The sequence below is a fragment of the Erinaceus europaeus genome, chromosome 6, assembly GCF_950295315.1.
Source record: "Erinaceus europaeus chromosome 6, mEriEur2.1, whole genome shotgun sequence".
Lineage (NCBI taxonomy): Eukaryota > Metazoa > Chordata > Mammalia > Eulipotyphla > Erinaceidae > Erinaceus > Erinaceus europaeus.
Window position 1 is genome coordinate 2,069,729 of NC_080167.1, and position 17,068 is coordinate 2,086,796.

At 65.1% G+C, this 17,068-nt stretch overlaps 1 protein-coding gene across 3 annotated transcripts; it reads left to right on the plus strand.

Annotated features, from left to right (window-relative positions):
• The first annotated feature begins 740 nt into the window (after window positions 1-740).
• ASCC2 (activating signal cointegrator 1 complex subunit 2) lies at window positions 741-16,432 on the plus strand. 3 transcript variants are annotated; one of them, XM_016190912.2, is made up of 20 exons: window positions 742-878; window positions 2,392-2,489; window positions 3,965-4,123; window positions 4,387-4,557; window positions 4,900-5,029; window positions 5,752-5,819; window positions 6,597-6,707; window positions 7,076-7,188; window positions 9,634-9,708; window positions 9,861-9,968; window positions 10,089-10,157; window positions 10,242-10,316; window positions 10,740-10,923; window positions 11,580-11,791; window positions 12,490-12,609; window positions 14,310-14,403; window positions 14,489-14,616; window positions 15,398-15,497; window positions 15,965-16,044; window positions 16,216-16,432. In XM_016190912.2, exons 2-20 carry the CDS (start codon window positions 2,409-2,411, stop codon window positions 16,385-16,387), a joined length of 2,250 nt encoding a protein of 749 aa, XP_016046398.1. In that variant the 5' UTR covers window positions 742-878; window positions 2,392-2,408; the 3' UTR covers window positions 16,388-16,432. The 3 variants fall into 3 exon arrangements, with proteins under 3 accessions (XP_060048841.1, XP_016046398.1, XP_060048840.1); XM_060192857.1 differs by lacking the exon at window positions 10,242-10,316; XM_060192858.1 differs by lacking the exons at window positions 12,490-12,609; window positions 14,310-14,403; window positions 14,489-14,616; ... (1 more) ...; window positions 15,965-16,044; window positions 16,216-16,432 and adding an exon at window positions 11,924-12,240 and having other exon boundaries at window positions 741-878; window positions 11,580-11,871.
• The last annotated feature ends 636 nt before the right edge of the window (window positions 16,433-17,068 follow it).

Below are 17,068 nucleotides of genomic sequence, written 5' to 3' on the forward strand. Positions count from 1 at the left end.
TCCTCTCTCCATTTCTCTCTGTCCTATCCAACAACAACATCAGTAACAACAACAATAATAACTACAACAATGAAAAAAGAGGGCAGCAAAAGGGAATATATATATATATATATATATATATATATATATTAGAAGGGAGTCAGGCTGTAGCGCAGTGGGTTAATCGCACATGGCACTGAAGCGCAAGGACCAGCGCAAGGACCAGCATAAGGATCCCGGTTCGAGGCCCCGGCTCCCCACCTGCAGGGGAGTCTCTTCACAGGCGGTGAAGCAGGTCTGCAGGTGTCTGTCTTTCTCTCCCCCTCTCTGTCTTCCCCTCCTCTCTCCGTTTCTCTCTGTCCTATCCAACAACAATGACAGCAATAAGAACAACAACAATAACTACAACAATAAAACAACCAGGGCAACAAAAGGGAATAAATAAATAAATATTTTTTTAAAAAAAGAATTTACAAAAAAAATAAAAGAACTTCCCGCAGATAAAGCTGCGGCCTGCGTGCCTTCCTCTGCCTTCTTTGGGTCAATGTAGCTCTTGCTTTGGGGGACGATGACAGGCGAGGAAGTTGGGGAGCCCGGCACCCGGCAGCTCCCAGAGCGCCCGGGGCTGCCAGCCCACCTGCCAATCTCCCGACACCAGATGCGAGGGGGCGTGGCTGTTTGGGACGGGGCCTCTCGTGGGGCGTGGCCTCCAGGGGGCGTGGTCTCTCCGAGGGGCGTGGCCTGCTCGCGCCTCAAAGTCGTTGGCGCCAGGGGGCGGGGCCGGACACAAACTTCCCGCGGCGCCTGCGGAAGTACCCTTTGACCCCGGAAGTGCTGGCGCTCGGCGAGCTGTCACCGTGGAGCGCGGTGGCTACGGCGCCGGTGGCCGGGCAGCCGAGGTGAGTGCGCGACTGGACGGTACCGGACGCGGGTCCGGGGTCGGGGGGCGCCTCGGGGAGCCTCCCCTCCCGGCTGGGGCTCCTCGGGGCCGGGGACCCAGCTCTTCACCCCGGGCTGGGGGCGGGGGCTTCGGCGCGTCCTGGGGGCCATTCATTCGTTCCACAGGTGTCTGGCGCCTCCTCCGTGCAGGCCCCGGGGGTGCACACGAAGCAGGACGGACAGACTGCCCCTGGGAGAGGGAGGGGCGGGCAGGACGGACAGACTGCCCCTGGGGGAGCGGGGGTGGGGGTGGGGCAGGACGGACAGACTGCCCCTGGGGGAGCGGGGGGGTGGTGGGGCAGGACGGACAGACTGCCCCTAGGGGAGCGGGGGGGGGGGCAGGACGGACAGACTGCCCCTGGGGGAGCGGGGGGGGGGTGTGGCAGGACGGACAGACTGCCCCTGGTGGAGGGGGGGGTGCCGTGGGGCAGGACGGACAGACTGCCCCGGGGGGGGGCAGGACGGACAGACTGCCCCTAGGGGAGTGGGGGGGTGGTGGGGCAGGACGGACAGACTGCCCCTAGGGGAGTGGGGGGGTGGTGGGGCAGGACGGACAGACTGCCCCTGGGGGGAGGGGGGTGGGGCAGGACAGACAGACTGCCCCTGGGGGAACGTGGGGGGTGGTGGGGCAGGACAGACAGACTGCCCCTGGGGGGAGGGGAGTGGGGCAGGACGGACAGACTGCCCCTGGGGGAGCGGGGGGAGTGGTGGGGCAGGACAGACAGACTGCCCCTGGGGGGAGGGGAGTGGGGCAGGACGGACAGACTGCCCCTGGGGGAGCGGGGGGAGTGGGGCAGGACAGACAGACTGCCCCTGGGGGAGCAGGGCGGGCGAGGCCGAGACCGGAGCCCAGGCGGCGTCGCCCCTGCCCTGCTGGGCTGTGTCCTCCTGCCGGAAGCTGCGGAGAAGCTCTGGGCTGGGCGCCGGCCTGGTCCTCCCCGCCCTCTCGTCCCTTCAAAGTGTTTTATGGCGCCAAGCGCAAACCAGTGTCAGCCCCGGCTCCCCACCTGCAGGGGAGTCGCCTCACAGGCGGTGAAGCAGGTCTGCAGGTGTCTGTCTGTCTTCCCCTCCTCTCTCCGTTTCTCTCTGTCCTGTCCTTGGGCTTCGCGCCATGTTGGTTTAACCCACTGCGCTACCGCCCGACTCGGCGTCTGCAAACCCTCAGTGAAGCTGCCGCTGTCTCCGCCTGCACTGGTGCCCGAGGGGCCGGGCCGGGGCAGGGGCAGCTCGGGGACCGTCCTGGATTGCTGAGCCAGCGGAGGGCCCGCCAGCGTTCCTCAGGGTGGGAGTGCCGTGGAGACGGCGGCGGGATGCGTCCCTCCCCCAAGGGGCCCTTCTCAGGCAGCGGAGACCCTGGTCTGGCCCAGCAGATGGGGACCAGACCTCCCAGCCCACGGCTGCTCCCCGGCTCAGCCCCATGCAGGCCCCTCCCACGGGCCGCTGGCCGCTGTCTCCTTCCACGTGTTCCCGCAGGAGGGCCACGTGGCACGATGCCAGCGCTGCCCCTGGACCAGCTGCAGGTCACCCACAAGGACCAGAAGACGGGGAGGCTGAGGACGGCACCTGCGCTGGTAAGACGTGGCTGGTCTGTTCCGGGGTGGCCCGAGGGTGACAGTCGCTCAGCGGCCGGGACACTGGCCCCTCCAGCGCCCTGTAGCCGTGGTTCCCACCCCACACCCGCACATCCTCCAGGGCATGTCATCTGGAACCCACAAGGGCAGCACTGAGGGCAGCCCTGACTCAGCGGGAGCCGGCTCGGGTTTGCCCCGGCGAGGAGCTCAGGTGGCCAGGGAGCCTTTGCAGAGCCGCCTGAGCTACCGTCCACACCTGGAGGCCAAGAAGCGCCGAGTGCAGGCTGGGCAGGGCAGGGAGACCCAGGGGTCAGGAGGCTGTGAGCGCCAGTCAGACTGCGGACACGGGAGGTGCCCGGAGGCGCCGAGGCCTCGGCCCACTGTCCGCTTTAACTGCGCAGTGGTAGGACGTGTCTGAGGGGCTGGAGTGAAGCGGTAACTGCTGCTCTCGGCCGTCACCCCAGGCACGCCCTGACGCCTGCCCCTGCCCGGGTAGGCGGCATCTGGGGCCGCTCGCTCCGGGCCAGGCCTTTTCAGCCCCCGACTCTCAGGCCTGCCTGACAGCCCTCCGAGTAGATGTGGTTCTCCCCTTTACTTATTTACTTATTTTTATTTTTTAATTTTTTTTTATTGTAGTTGTTATTGTTATTGATGTCGTCATCATTGTTGGATAGGACAGAGAGAAATGGAGAGAGGAGGGGAAGACAGAGAGGGGGAGAGAAAGACAGACACCTGCAGACCTGCTTCACTGCCTGTGAAGCGACCATCCCTGCAGGAAGGGAACTGGGGGCTCGAACCTGGATCCTTGCTCCGGCCCTTGTGCTTTGCACCATGTGCGCTTAACCGGCAGCAGCCCTTCTGTGGTCAGGGGTAACGGCCCAGCTCCTCAGTCCCTGCTTCCCGGGGCAGAGCAGGGCCGGCTCACAGCAGTGCGGTCAGCACCGGGCTTCACAGAGAGACGAGCGGGTGCCTAGCGCGCTATGAAGAGACACGGCGCATGAGGCGAGCAGCGCTAGCTGAGCCAGAAGGGCGCGGGAGCCCGCGGGGCAGTATGGCCAGGAACGGAGGACGCAGGCCGTAGAGCCGTCCCCCTGGCAAGATGTGAGCTTTTGAAAGAAGACCATTCATCTCACTTGTGTGATCAAAAAGCAACCTGAAAGCAGGGCACGGCCGTCTTTCATAAGGCAGAATATTCCTGCTAGCGGTGACCCTGCCCCCACCAGAGGCGGCACGGCCTTCTCTGTCCGCCTGTCCCCGGGCCGAGGTGCTGCGGACGGGCCCCTGTCGGGGTGGCGCCGAGCTGGGACTCACCTGGGCGACTGTCCTGCTGCCTCCCCTGGAGCCCCCGGCCGCCCAGCCCTCTCTGTGAGGCGCCCCCTTGAGGGTGCGGCGCCTGTTGGAGCAGCCCCAGGCCGTCTGTTCGCTGTGGCTGGGCAGACGGGCCCTGGCTGGCTGACTCCGGCCTTGGCCCCCAGCACCCCGGGCAGAAGGCAGACCGGCGTTTCGTGCTGTACAAACCGCCCCCAAAGGACAACAGCCCCGCCCTCGTGGAGGAGTACCTGGAACGCGCCACCTTCGTCACCACTGACCTCGACTGGCTCCTGGCCCTGCCTCACGATAAATTCTGGTGTCAGGTAGTGCTCTCCCGCGCTCTCGCCGAGGCCACGCCGGCGTGGCCACCCGCCCCAGGACCATGCCTCTCTCTAAACTTCTTGCCCCGGGTCCCTAAGGGCCCCCACGGTCACCGTCACTGTGTCATAAGCTTACGCGGCGCCTTCATGTGTGTCGTTGCCAGTGACAGGTGTTTCGGTTCCCCGGGCTTGGTTGGCGTGTTGGACAGGACAGATGGTCCACTGGGCCCCCACGCCAACCTGAGGTCTTGTGTCACCTGGCCCAGGTCATCTTTGACGAGACGCTGCAGAAGTGCCTGGACTCCTACCTGCGCTATGCCCCCCGAAAGTTCGACGAGTGGGTGGCCCCATCCCCGGAGGTGGCCGACATGCAGAGGCGCCTCCACCGAAGCGTCTTCCTCACCTTCCTCCGCATGTCCACTCACAAGGAGTCCAAAGTAAGCACGGGCGGGCCTGTGGCAGGCCACCCACACACACCTGGTCGCGCCGGCAGGACCCCAGACCTAAGTTGACCTGGAGCCGCAGCTGCCGCACGCCTCCCCCTCAGTGGGAGCCAGAGCCACTGGCAGCACGGCCCAGTGGGTAGAGCACAGGCCCTGCATATGGAAGGCCCTGGGTTCTAGACCCGACCATGCCTGTCTCTCTCTCTCTCGCTGTCTTGCTGAGCCAGCGTCTGCTACCTGGTCACTGTTGGCTGTGAGGTTGAGCGTGAGCCCAAGCTGACATGGCAGCAGGTGCTGCCGGACAGAAGCCCCAGCCTCTCTCTGTGCCGCCCTCAGGATCACTTCTTTTCCCCGTCTGCGTTTGGAGAAATCCTCTACAACAACTTCCTCTTCGACATCCCCAAGATCCTGGACCTCTGCGTGCTCTTCGGGAAAGGCAACTCGCTGCTGCTCCAGAAGATGATAGGTGCGCAGGGCCAACCCAGGCAGAGCTTCCGGGGCCGAGGGGCAGAGCCAGCGCTCACCTCGGTGGAGCTAGTGAGAGCCACCCCATCCTGCCGCTGGTCCTCCCGGCAGCCCTGTGCCGTCAGCGCTGCCACCGCCCCCTTGCAGTTACGGGAGCCCGGGTGGCACCGTGCCCCAGCCTTGTGCCAGCGCTGAGCGGCACCCTGGCCTTGCTCTGAGAAGCCGGGACACGGTGGCCAAGCTGGGGTGTCCCAGGCACAGTCCCTGCATAGTCCTCCTGCCCGCCGTCTTCACCCGAGGAGACCGGACAGTCTCCCACACGCGCCCTTTCAAACCGAGCCGCTCCTTGCTTCTCTCCTTCCTTTTCCCTGTAAATATGGTGTGTGTGTTAATTGAGAAAGTGGTGGGAGGGCCAGGCAGCAGTGGCACAGCTGGTAGAGCACATACATTACAATGTTCAAGGACCTGGGTTCAAATCCCCTTGTCTCCTCACTCTCCTGGATGGCGGCCCCACTTCAGGGTGTAGTGCCCGTGTGCCATTGCTCAGAGGACACCAGGTGGCCTGTGTCAGCCAGGCAGCAGAAGTGTGGAGCGGCCCCTCCCCCACCCTGAGCAAGTTCCAGGGCTACAACAGGGCGACTGCGGGGCTGGCAGACTGCTGAGTGTCCTCTCCCCCACCCGCCTCCTTTAATATCCCAACTCCTCCTGTTTGTCTCTTTTCAGGAAACATCTTCACCCAGCAGCCAAGTTACTATGACGACCTGGATAATGCTATGCCCACCATCCTGCAGGTACCAGCCTGTGACTTTCCTGGGAACCCCCCCCCCCCCCCCCCGAGAGGTGCTCACCTCCCCACCCATTCCCAGGGACCCACATCTTCCCACGCCCTGTGGGTCAGGCACACTGGAGCTCCTCTCACTGGATAGTAATAGGAAGGCCGAGGGCAAGCTGCTGTCCCCCACAGCCTGCTAAAGGGCCACTGGGGACTGTCACTTCCGGGATGGTCACAGGCAGTGCCACCAATGAGACCTCGCTCTTACCGGGGCACCTCTGCCTTCTCGGCCAATCGTTCCCACCTCTACATCACTGAGTGACTCTTCACCTCGGGGACCCACCGAGCACGTGTCCTCAGCCTGCCACGGTGGGCACCCGCAGGAGTAGAGCCCACCCTGTTCCCCTCTGCAGCACAGCGCTGGGGAACAGGCCCAGGGCCTCCTGCACACACAGTGCTGCTGAGCCGCCTCCCTACCCTGGTTTCAGGCTTTTCTGAGGAAGGGGTAGGGAGAGAGACTCGCTGTCATCGTCCACGGTGCTCCCAGGTGCTGGGGCTCAAACCCAAGGTTTCACGACTGGCGGTGTGAGCTCCTCACCTGCAGACCATGCGCTCTGTCGAGTTAGCCCTCATCACCGGCCTCTAAGAAGGAGGCCCCCGCGCCCCACTCCACGGTTCCCACGGTTCCCACTCTGAGGAAGTCACCCTCTTGGTGGGTGTCTGGGGCAGCTGGCGCCTGTCAGAGTGCCTGTTCTGGCTGCGCCGGTTGGACTCCCCGCCCGCCGTGTGTCCTCAGGGCTTCAGTCACATCCTCCAGCACTGTGGCTTGCAAGGGGATGGGGCCAGCGCCACGCCCCAGAAGCTCGAGGAGCCAGGCCGACTGACGCCCAGCCACATGCCTCTCCTGGTGAGGCTGCCCCTCCTGCCCTCTCCTTCCCCCAGCACGCCAAGCAGATACCCGCATGCCCGGGTCCAGGCACTGCTGCAGCTTCTTCCGTGTGTCCTCACACCACTTCCAAATGAGAGGGGCGTGTGACATCCTGCAGGGAAGCCCCGGCCTTGGCTTTGGGCTCAGGGCCCAGCCTCCCGCGTCCTCCTCAAGCCAGACGTGCCTCTAGAGCCCGCGGGGCTGCAGGGAAACCCGGGCCTCAGCACATGCCTGGCTCTGCTCCCCGTCTGCCTGTGGGGAGCCCCCCGCTATGCCGGCTTGGTCTCAGACCCCTCAGAGCCATGTTTGGGGGCGGAGGAGAATGACCCAATCTCTTCTGGTGGCAGGAACTAAAGGACATCATTCTCTACCTTTGTGATACCTGCACCACGCTCTGGGCCTTTCTGGAGATCTTCCCTCAGGCGTGCCAGACCTTCCAGAAGCATGACTTCTGCTGCAGGTACAGCGGCCACACTGGCTCCACAGACGTCAGCCAGGTGCTGGTGCCACGCCAGGCCCTCTGTCCACCGGGGTCAGTGGGTGTGCAGAGTGGCGCGGGGAGCCCAGGGCCCTGCCAGCATGCAGCCCACCTGCTGGAAGGATTTTCATGTTTGGCTGAGACAAGCCCGGGGAGGTTAAAACCAATCACCTGCACGACACTTCAGGCCCATGTCTTTTCATCCCAAACCCTCCGTGGGCAGGCTCTGCGGAGCAGGGGAAAGCCAGAGCTGCCTGGTCTGGGCTGATCACGTGGTGGTTGCACTCTGGAGCCCCTGGAGGGGGCAGGAAGGGAGGAACAGGATCCGCCAGAGACAGGAAGGGGAGGGGCGTGCAGGTTGCGGGGCCAGGCAGCTGCACAACAGAGCAGAGTTGTGCTCTGGTGACCAGAGAGGAGGTAGGCAGCTGAGTGTGCAAGCAGACTGTCATGCCTGAAGCTCCAAGGTTGCAGGTTCAATCCCCCTCACCTCCATAAGTCAGACGAGAGTGATGTAGCCCAGAGAGTGGGAGACAAGACGGCAGGGGAGGCTCCGGTGAAGGTGGCAGCCAGACTCGGGGGCTCCACAGCCCCTGCCTGAGAGGTCACAGAAAGCCTGCTGGGTGGAGATGGATGTCAGGGAGGGTCTGGGCAAGGAGGGAGGCCCTCTTTGCCCACATGGCAGTGTGGGTACCTGCTCTGGTACAGCGTGACCCCCCAACGGTGCCGGGCTGCGGGCTGGCAGCCTTGGCCTGGCCTGCTCTCAGCGCCATCCGACCTCCAGCTGTGTTCTTGCGGGGAGCTTCTGGGAGTGGAGTGCTGCTTCCACCCAGCCGGCCCTTCGACCACGTCCTGCCCATCCAGCACCGCCTCCCTCACACTGCCGAGCACCAGAGATCAGAGGCTCTCACCTCCGCTGGGCGGTGGCTTCCCGAGAATGTCCAGTGCCCGTGGTGCTGCCCCCAGAAGAGCGGGGCTAGGTCCACTTTTCACAAGACGCACCTTTTCTCACGGAGGAAGTGGCGAGGAGCAGAGGCCCAGAGAAATGATGCTGTCTTAGGCGCCACCGCTGTGCCCCACCTGTCCGTGTCAGTGGCACAGTCGAGACAGCTGCTGCTTTTTGTACAGAAGCATCTTATTTCACGTGAGAGAAGCCGATCACCACTGGCACACTCAGCGACAAGGACTGAGCCAGGAACTTCAGATGTGCAGACGCCCGCCGCGCCATCTCCCTGCTATACGCAGCTCTCTGGCTGATCCCGCTCCCAGCCACCTCCTTCTTCTTCCCTTTGCTCTCTGCCCTGTGGTTCGTGATTAATACAGCCGCATGTTCAAACTCAGAAGGAGAGCTGCCGTGTGGACCGTCCAGGGAGGAGCATGGACACCTGTGGGCAAGAGTAGGAAGCTCGTGATGCGTAAAACTTGAAGCCAGCATGCTGCTCTGCAATGAGTGCTGTGTTGAGAACTGCATGGTTCGCCTCTCTGGGTGCTTCTCCATTCAGCTGGGGAGAGAGACACCACTGCTAATAGCACCTTCGTGTGGTACTGGGGCTCGAACCCAGACCGCTTAAATGGCAGGGCACACGGCCCCCAGGCTCCAGTGAGACTGGACAGGCTTCCATTCTACAGAGTCCCGGGCCCCTTGGGTATACCTTTAGTTTTTTTCTGTCCCCCCCCTCCAACTTTTGTGACTACCAAAAAATGCCACAAGGAATCATTTCGCACCTCTGCGAGTCTGTCTGAGGAATACATTCCTCAAAGCAGAATTTCAGAGCAGATGGTGTGTGACTTCCACACATCCTGGCGGGCCGCCCTCCGCCAGTCTCCCCTGCGTCCTGGCAGCTCCCACACACGTCTGGTCCCCTCCGCCGCCAACCCCTCTCTGGCCTAACCAGCCTGCACGCACGGTTGCCGGAAGCTCCCTGCTGCCGACCTGTCCTCCAGGCTCGTGCCGGGCAGGGGTTTAGGTGTCCGGAGGGGAAACTGGGGTGACACCTCGGGAGAGGGGCAGCCCGCCGGGGCCCGGACCCTCCGTCCCGCCGTGTGTGATAGAGTCCAGAGGGATCGCTGTCTCTGGCTGTGAGCACAGTGCAGACAGTCTTCCCACCTGGTGTCTCCGTGTCCTTCGGAGAAGTGTGCCGGTAGCTTCTGAGCATTAAAAGGAGGCCTTGCTTTAGTCTCCAGCCTCCGTGTGTCCTGGGTGCCCCAGTGACTGCAGAAGGGGCCTCGTGCTGCCTGGGCTTCGCCCAAGGGGTCTTGGCTGAGGTCACGGCATTGAGGCTCTTCCGGGACCTGCTTCGGCAGGCCGATCTCTGGGGACCTTGACCAGGAGGAGAGAAGACCGCAGGACAGCCCGGCTGAGGGGCGGCCCCCAGCCTCGGGTCCGAGACTGAACTAACCCAGCGCCCCCCACACCCCGTGCCTCCACAGACTGGCTTCCTTCTACGAGACGGCGGTGCCCGAGCTGGAGTCTGCCATCAGGAAGCGGCAGCTGGAGGACAGCAGGTGAGGAGCGGCGGGTGTCCTGTGTCTGCGGTGCAGGTGGGCGAGACCTGTGCCCTCCCGGCGGCCCGGCCTGTGGCTCAGCACCGGGAGGCTGCTGGGAGGAAGCCCCCTGCCTGTCCTCTGCCCCAAACCCTTTGGCGCCCTCTTCACAGGCTGCTGGGTGACCTGTGGCGGAGGCTGTCCCACTCCCGGAAGAAGCTGCTGGATATCTTTCACATCATTCTGTACCACATCTGTCTCCTCCCGATTCTAGAAAGCGGGTGAGCCAGCAGCCCCTCCTTGCTCGGGCAGCGGGCGGGCAGGAGTGCCCTTCCCTGGGTGGCGCGGGTGGGGCAGGGAGGCAGCTACCCCGACCCGCCCTGTCCCGTCCCGTCCCACAGCTGCAACGGCGTGCAGGGCTTTGTGGAGGAGTTCCTGCAGGTCTTCAGCCCGCTGCTGCAGGAGAAGCGGTGAGCGGGTGCGGGAGCGGGCGGGTGGCCGGGGGCGGGCGGCGGGGCCACGGCACACCTGACCCGTCCCACCCCTCCCGCCAGGTTCCTTCGGGACTACGACGCGCTCTTCCCCGTGGCCGACGACGTCAGCTTGCTGCAGCAGGCCTCCTCCTCCCTGTATCCTCCCAGGGCCACGGCTGGCCAAGCGGGGCGGGGTGGATGAGGTGACCGTTCTGAGCCTGGGCGGGACGCGGGGACAGGCCTGCACCCTGGACCCCCACTCTGAGCAGGGACCGGAGCTGGGGGCAGGGGTGGGCTAAGTGGTGGCAGGAGGAAATGCCTGGCTCAGGCTGGGTGTCCTCTGAGGGAGCCGGGAGACTCACAGAGCTCGACTGGGGTTTGTCCCAAAGCGGGCCAGTGGGGCTGGGGGGCCAGGATGGGGCAGGGATCCTGGAGCTCAAGGCCAGTGGCGGTGCGGGGCCCAGCCCAGACGGCCTGTGGCAGGCGCTCTGTGCTGGGGAGGGACAGAGCAGTGACTCCCTCAGCCGGGAAGGCAGAGAGCCTAGTAGCACCAGAGAGAGTGGCCTTAACTCTCCTCAGGGATGAGATGCGGGCTGCCTACATCCTGCAGGCTGTGGAGAGCTCCTGGGAAGGGGTGGACCGGAGGAAAGCCCTGCAGGCGACAGCCCCGCCTGCGGCTCAGGAGCCTGAGGGGGCCGTGGGGACAGAGGAGGAGCCGGCGGGTGCCACCTCAGCCCCTGTGTGGAAGCCAGAGGAGGAACAGGTGGGGCCTGGAGCAGCCCCTCCCCACCCCTCTGGCCCACCCTCCCCTGCACTGGCTTCCTCAGGCCTGGTCTGCAGGCCGCCCCGAGAGGACCGAGCTTCATTTCCCTGTGGAAACCGGGCAGTGGCCCTTGTTCCTCTGAGCCTGTGAAGCTCCTGTCCTCAGTGCCATGGGTGTGCGGGCTGTCATACCGGAGCCTTGGGAAGCCTGGCGTGGGCCTGGGTGAACTGAGGCCGCTGACTAGGCTTTCCTAGCCAGGCCTTCCTAGAACCCACTCTGGGTGCGGGTGCAGTGGCCTTTCTGAGCCAGGTCTCTGCCAGGGTGGGGGCCTTGGTGGCACAGGATCCCAGAGTTCCCTGCTCTGCCGCTGCTGGGCTAGTGTGCGACAGGCCCGTCTCCTCACGCCTGGTTCCTCCCCTGTGGGTGGGGTCGTCCCTGAGCGCCCTTCCTGAGGTGGTCGAGATTCACAGAGCAGCTGAGGGGTGGCACTGCGCCTGCCTGGTCCCAACAGCCTGTTAGGCACTGCTGTCCCAGACCCCATCTTCACAGAGGGACGTGGAGCCTTGGAGCAGCCTGAGCCATTTAACCAAAGTCCCAGGGCTGGCACTGCCACCGCCACCCCCCGCCTTGTCCCCTCACGCCTGCTCCTCCCACAGAGCCTGGGGGCGGCGGCCCAGGGCCCCCCCGTGTGCGGCGTGGAGCTGGACTCGCTCATCTCGCAGGTGAGGGACCTGCTGCCCGAGCTTGGGGAGGGCTTCATCCTGGCCTGTCTGCAGCACTGCGGATACGACCCCGAGCACGTCATCAACGACGTCCTGGAGGGCCGGCTACACCCTGCCCTCGACCAGCTGGACCGCAGCCTCCAGAGGTGGGCACATGGCCGGCGGGGCAGAGGGGCGGGAGGAGCCTCGAGGCACCAGCTGCCAGAGCCCCTGGGGTGCTCTGGAGGTCTCTGTCCCTGGGGTGCTCTGGAGGTCTCTGTCCCTGGGGTGCTCTGGAGGTCTCTGTCCTGGAGTGCTCTGGAGGTCTCTGTCCCTGGGGTGCCCTGGAGGCCACTGTCCCTGGGGTGCTTGGAGGGTCTCTGTCCTGGGGTGCCCTGGAGGTCTCCCTGCCCTGAGCCCCCCAGCTCTCATTCTTCTCACATCCTCAAAGCAGAGGCAGGCCCCTCAGAAGGTTCCCAAGGGCCTCCTCTGGGCAGGCGGTGCTGTCTATGGTCCACTTAGGGACCCTCACACAGGGCGGGACAGGCTAGCCAGACCCCCTGCCACCCCGAGAAGCCCCCGGAGTCTGGGGGTGCTGTGATGAGGGCGTTTATCCTGTCAGTGACTGGCATACGCCTGCTGCCTTGAGCTCTGGGCCTGTGCCCGTCCTAGGAAGGCCCTGGGGCTTAGGCAGGCAGGTGACCAGGTCCCTCACAGAGTGAGCCGGGCAGCCTTGTACCCACAGGCAGGGCTGGCAGGCCTGGGTTTCACTGCCTGTGTGACCAAGGCATCGTGGGGGAGGTTCTGGCTCTCCGCAGCAGGGAGAGGGGCACGTGGTCCTCCTTGAATGTCTCTGTGCCCCCAGGCAGGTGCCCCCGGACACCACACCCCTGTTGAGCTCTCGCCACAACGTCTTCCAGAATGACGAATTTGACGTGTTCAGCCGGGACTCCGTGGACCTGAGCCGTGTGCATAAGGGCAGGAGGTGAGCTCTGGGCCCCGGGCAGCCATCCCGGCTCTGCACGTGCAGAGAGGAAGCAGAAGACAGACGCGCCCATCCCAGGACTGGCCTGTGCTTGGGTCAGGATGGGGTGGGAACCCTCAGTAGCTGATGCGGCTTCTCCAGGGAGGATGTCAAGGCCAGTGAGTTTCCAGTCACCTGCCTGCTGATGGCCAGAGGCCAGCAACGGTCCCCGTGTCCCACTGGGGTGTGTGGCCACCAGGTCATGGTGGTAGAGTGGGCAGTGTTTTCTGGAGGCTCCCCTAGGATGTGACAGAGTGACTGGTGAAGGGCCTGGCCTGAGTGAGCACTTTAGCACAGAATCTACTGACCATCCTTGCTGCCTGGGTGCTGAGGAGTCCGTCAGTCCATAATCCGTCCCCTCACTCACTGTGTCTGTGTCGGCTGGGTGCTAGGGACTCTCGACTCTGGACTTAGTAAGTGCAGGGGTGTGAGGGGCGAGCAGACATGTGGAATGACCACTAAGCGGAGGAGTGGCTGCGTCGCCTGTGGGCCTCCATCTAGGACGGGGACTCCTGGGGCTGGGGGTGGAGGACAGAGTGTGGGAGAGGGGAGACCAGGTCTGCGAGCAGGGGCGTTGCGTGGGGGCGCACGGGGGGTTCCCGGGAGCAGGCAGGTTTGGTCTTGGGAAAGACCTCTTGGCTTCCAGGGAGCAGCCAGTGCAGGAAGCAAGTCAGCCGAGTGAGACCTGCTCTGGTCAGACTGGGGCTCCAGGTGGCAGGAATGCTGACTGCTGCTCGGTGGGGGCCCCTGCCGACCCCTGACCCTGCCGGAGGCTGGCTGGCCGAGGACCTGGGGAAGGGGTGCAGGGCTGCCATGGGGTACCTGGCTGCCTGGAGAGGCGGCAATTGCCAAGTGCTTCGTCACTTGCACTCGCACTGCGACACCCCGCCCGCTCCCCCCCAGGCCGGAGGCCTCCTGCATCAGTGGCCACAGTTCCGGGCCAGATGGGCCCTCTGAGGCCCCTGCCGTGGGAAGCAGCGAGGCCAGGGGGCAGGCGGGGGGCTGTGACCCTGCTCCCCATCCCAGTCACCCCAGGGGCAGGTGCTCCAGAGGTATGGTGCCGCCCAACCCAGGTCTTCAGCGTTTGCAGTGGCCAGCTCCGTGAGCGCTGAGGCGAAAGGGTGGCTCAGAGCTGCAGCCCAGCCCTGGCCTCAGGGTTCGAGGTGTGGGGAGGCCCCAGAGTGACCAGAAGCTGCGGGCGGGTCCCTGGCTGGACCTGCACGGGGCTCGGGCTCCTCTGAAGCCGCATCAACCCACCGCACATGCTAGGCCGTGAGCTAGTGACCTGGGCCGGTGACACTGGGCATGTGGGGACAGCAAGGTGGCCTGGATGGCTGGCACCTGGAGGTGGCTCAGCAGGTCAGGGACCCACTTTACAGGGTGTCAGGCCCGGGGTTCAAGTCCCAGCACCACTTTGGAGCACCGTGGATAGCACTGAGGGGGTGATGGGAACCAGGCCTCCGCCACGCCCTTTCCTGGCAGAGATCAGTGTCCCCCAGGCTCTCCAAGACCCCCCGCTCCAGACCCCCTTCAAGCCCCAGAGCCAGGCTCACCCTCCCTGTGTCCCCCGCAGGCTAGCTCCCTCCAGCCCCAGGCAGGTCACAGACTACCCTGACCACCCCCACACCCCTGCCCTGCCCTGTCTCCCCTCACCCCTGCAGGCAGGCGCAGGACGTGCGGAGCCTGCTCAATGACAAGCGTGAGGTGGCAGCCCAGCGGCAGCGCTATGAGCAGTACCGCGTGGTGGTGGAGGAGGTAGGCGGCTGGGGGCGGGCGGTGCCCTCGGGCCCGGGACCCCTCTGACCCTCCCCGCCGCCGCCGCCGCCGGCGCCGCCCACAGGTGCCCCTCGAGCCCGGTGAGGACCCGTCCTTCCGCGGGGACGACTACGAGGACGAGTACGACGACACTTACGACGGCAGCCAGGTGGGCGCCAACGACGCGGACTCGGACGAGCTCGTCAGCCGCAGGTGGGTGGCGGGTCGGCTCTGGCCAGGGCCGGGGCCCCGCTCGGGGGACCCTATGGCGAAGCAGAGCCTCCCGGCATTCTGCCTCTCTCTTCTTTACCTTCTTTTTTTTTTTTTGTATTCTTTATTTACTAGAAACACAGCCAAAAATTGGGAAAGAAATCATAGACGAGAGAGAGAAACCAGACGTCACTCTGGTACACATGCTGCTGGGGGTTGAACTCGGGACCTCATGCTTGAGAGCCCAATGCCTCATCCACTGCACCACCTCCTGGACTAGAGAAAGGGGGGGTGGGGGGAACCAGAGCAGATCTGGCACGTGTGACGTGGGGCTGAACTCAGGACCTTCTGCTCGAGTCAGCACTGTGGCCGCGCCTCCCACGCAGCTCGCTCTCTCCTGAGTCGTTGCTAACACAGCATCTGGGAATGAAGCCAGGGTCTTGTCCGTCCCTCGCTCCTGGAGCCAGCTTCCTCACCCTTTGTTGGGGGAGGGGACAGGAGCGACACCCCCCCCACCCCCGCGCTACCCATGGTACACTGCTTGGTGTCTGTGCACCAGCTCTGGGCTCTGCTGGGCTGGCAAACTATCTCCAGCCCCCACTTTCCTTCTCAATCATAGAAAGTGTCATGGTGGGGCCTGGCGGCCATCTCCAGCACACACAAAGCCAAGCGCCCTGACTGGGCCGAGAGGAGACCCGCACGCACAGGGCCCCCCCCCCCCCCCCCGGCCCCACCTCAGGGTCTGGGCCGGCAGCTCTCCAGCCGATGTCTCCCTCTCTCCTAGGCCCTTCACCATCCCTCAGGTGCTGAGGACCAGGGTGCCCGGAGAGCGGCACGAACAGGAGGCCGAGGAGGAAGAGGAGGCTGACCACGAGGCCCCCAGGGTACCTGCTCATGGGGGTGCAGGCTGCAGCCAAGGGGGCCGGGGCCCTCCCAGGAGTGATGTCTGTCCATCCAGGACGTCTGCTGGGCGGGGAGCATGCCCATCGTGCCTGGGGCTCCTCCTGGAAGAGGCAGCCCTCAGCCAACCCCACCAGTCCCCCCAGGTGTCACCAACCACGCTTACTGGGGAGCAGCGCCACGGGCCACCCGGCCTGGGGGCCTGAGGTCCCAGCCATCTCGCACCAAGGGGATGCGCGGCTCCCGGGGGCGGCCTCCGGGGGTGCCACCCTGCCCCTCACCTTCTCATCTCTCGCCCGTCACCCCCACCAGGCCTGGCGCCCCAGGGAGCCGGGCTCTGCTCCAGCGCAGGAGGTCCACGTGCCGCCTCCATCCCGGACAGGGGTCCCCACGGGCTGTGGGCAGGCACAGGGCCGAGTGGCTCCTGACCTCCTCCTCTCCCCCACCACAGCCCGACCACTTTGTGCAGGACCCTGCACTGCTGCGGGAGCAGGCGGAGGCCAGGCGTGCAACGCTCCTCGCCAGGCGGGGGTGAGCAGAAGCAGGGAGGGCGGGTCTCCAGGAGGGTGAGGAGCAGGGGTGGGGAGGGCGGGTCTCCAGGAGGGATGAGGAGCAGGGGCGGGGCTCAAGCACTCCTGGGGCCCTTCCCGCTGGAGCCTCCAGGCTGACCGCCCTGCCGTGGGCCCTTCCTTCCTCCGCAAGGTACCGGCACGACAGTTCCGCAGCCGTGGCGGGTGGCCCCCGGGGCCGCGGGCAGAACCGCGAGACCACGCAGGAGCGCAGGAAGAAGGAGGCCAATAAGGCGACTCGGGCCAACCACAACCGGAGGTCCATGGCCGACCGCAAGCGGAACAAAGGCATGATCCCGTCCTGACCCCACTGCCCGGGAGACCCTTCAAATAAAGGCTTTGGCCGAGGTGCTCAGCTGCCACAGTCCCTCGTTCTGTGCCCTGCGCACCACCCTCCCGGCCCCTCCAGCCGCGCTGTGTGCCCCTCGCACCCCCTTCCTTGCACCCCAGGGCTCCCCTTGGGGCCTGGGAGGAGGGGTGGAGTCCAGGAGTCCCTGAGGGCTGCAGGAAGGCTGGCACTGTGACCCTGGCCCCTCCCAGCGGGCTGGAGCGCCAGTGAACAGCACAGCTGCTGGGGGCTGAGCCCTAGGCTGGCGGCCACAAGGTCACCCTGGACACCGCGCCATGGGGTCCTGGGTCTGGAGCCTGGGAAGCAGTGTGCGGACGCTGCTGATGGGCTCAGCTTCCCAGTGGGGCAGGGGGTGAGCTGGGGTCAGGCCCTGGGCCCACCCCACAGGCACAGGAAGGCCGCTTCCTCCTGGAGGCATTTAGTTGCCGGGACTGAGCTCCATGGCAGCCCCTCCGAGCTGCCTGGTTTGGATCAGGGAGGCCGCGGGTGTCCCATTCGCCGCTTGGGTGCTCTGCAGACGGCAGTGACGCCCAGAAGGGTGCTGCAGGTTCCCTAGACCTTTCCCACCTGCAGACCCGACCCAGCCGAGGTGTTGGCCGCACTGCTGTGGCTGTGGAATGTCCTGAGCCACTGGGCT

Bases quoted from the DNA above. Each gene is read 5' to 3' on its own strand.
- ASCC2 (XM_016190912.2), top strand. From the start codon at position 2,409: ATGCCAGCGCTGCCCCTGGACCAGCTGCAGGTCACCCACAAGGACCAG. The intron at 7,189-9,633 runs GTACAGCGGCCA...GTGCCTCCACAG, and splicing joins AAGCATGACTTCTGCTGCAG to ACTGGCTTCCTTCTACGAGA. The intron at 16,045-16,215 runs GTGAGCAGAAGC...TTCCTCCGCAAG, and splicing joins ACGCTCCTCGCCAGGCGGGG to GTACCGGCACGACAGTTCCG.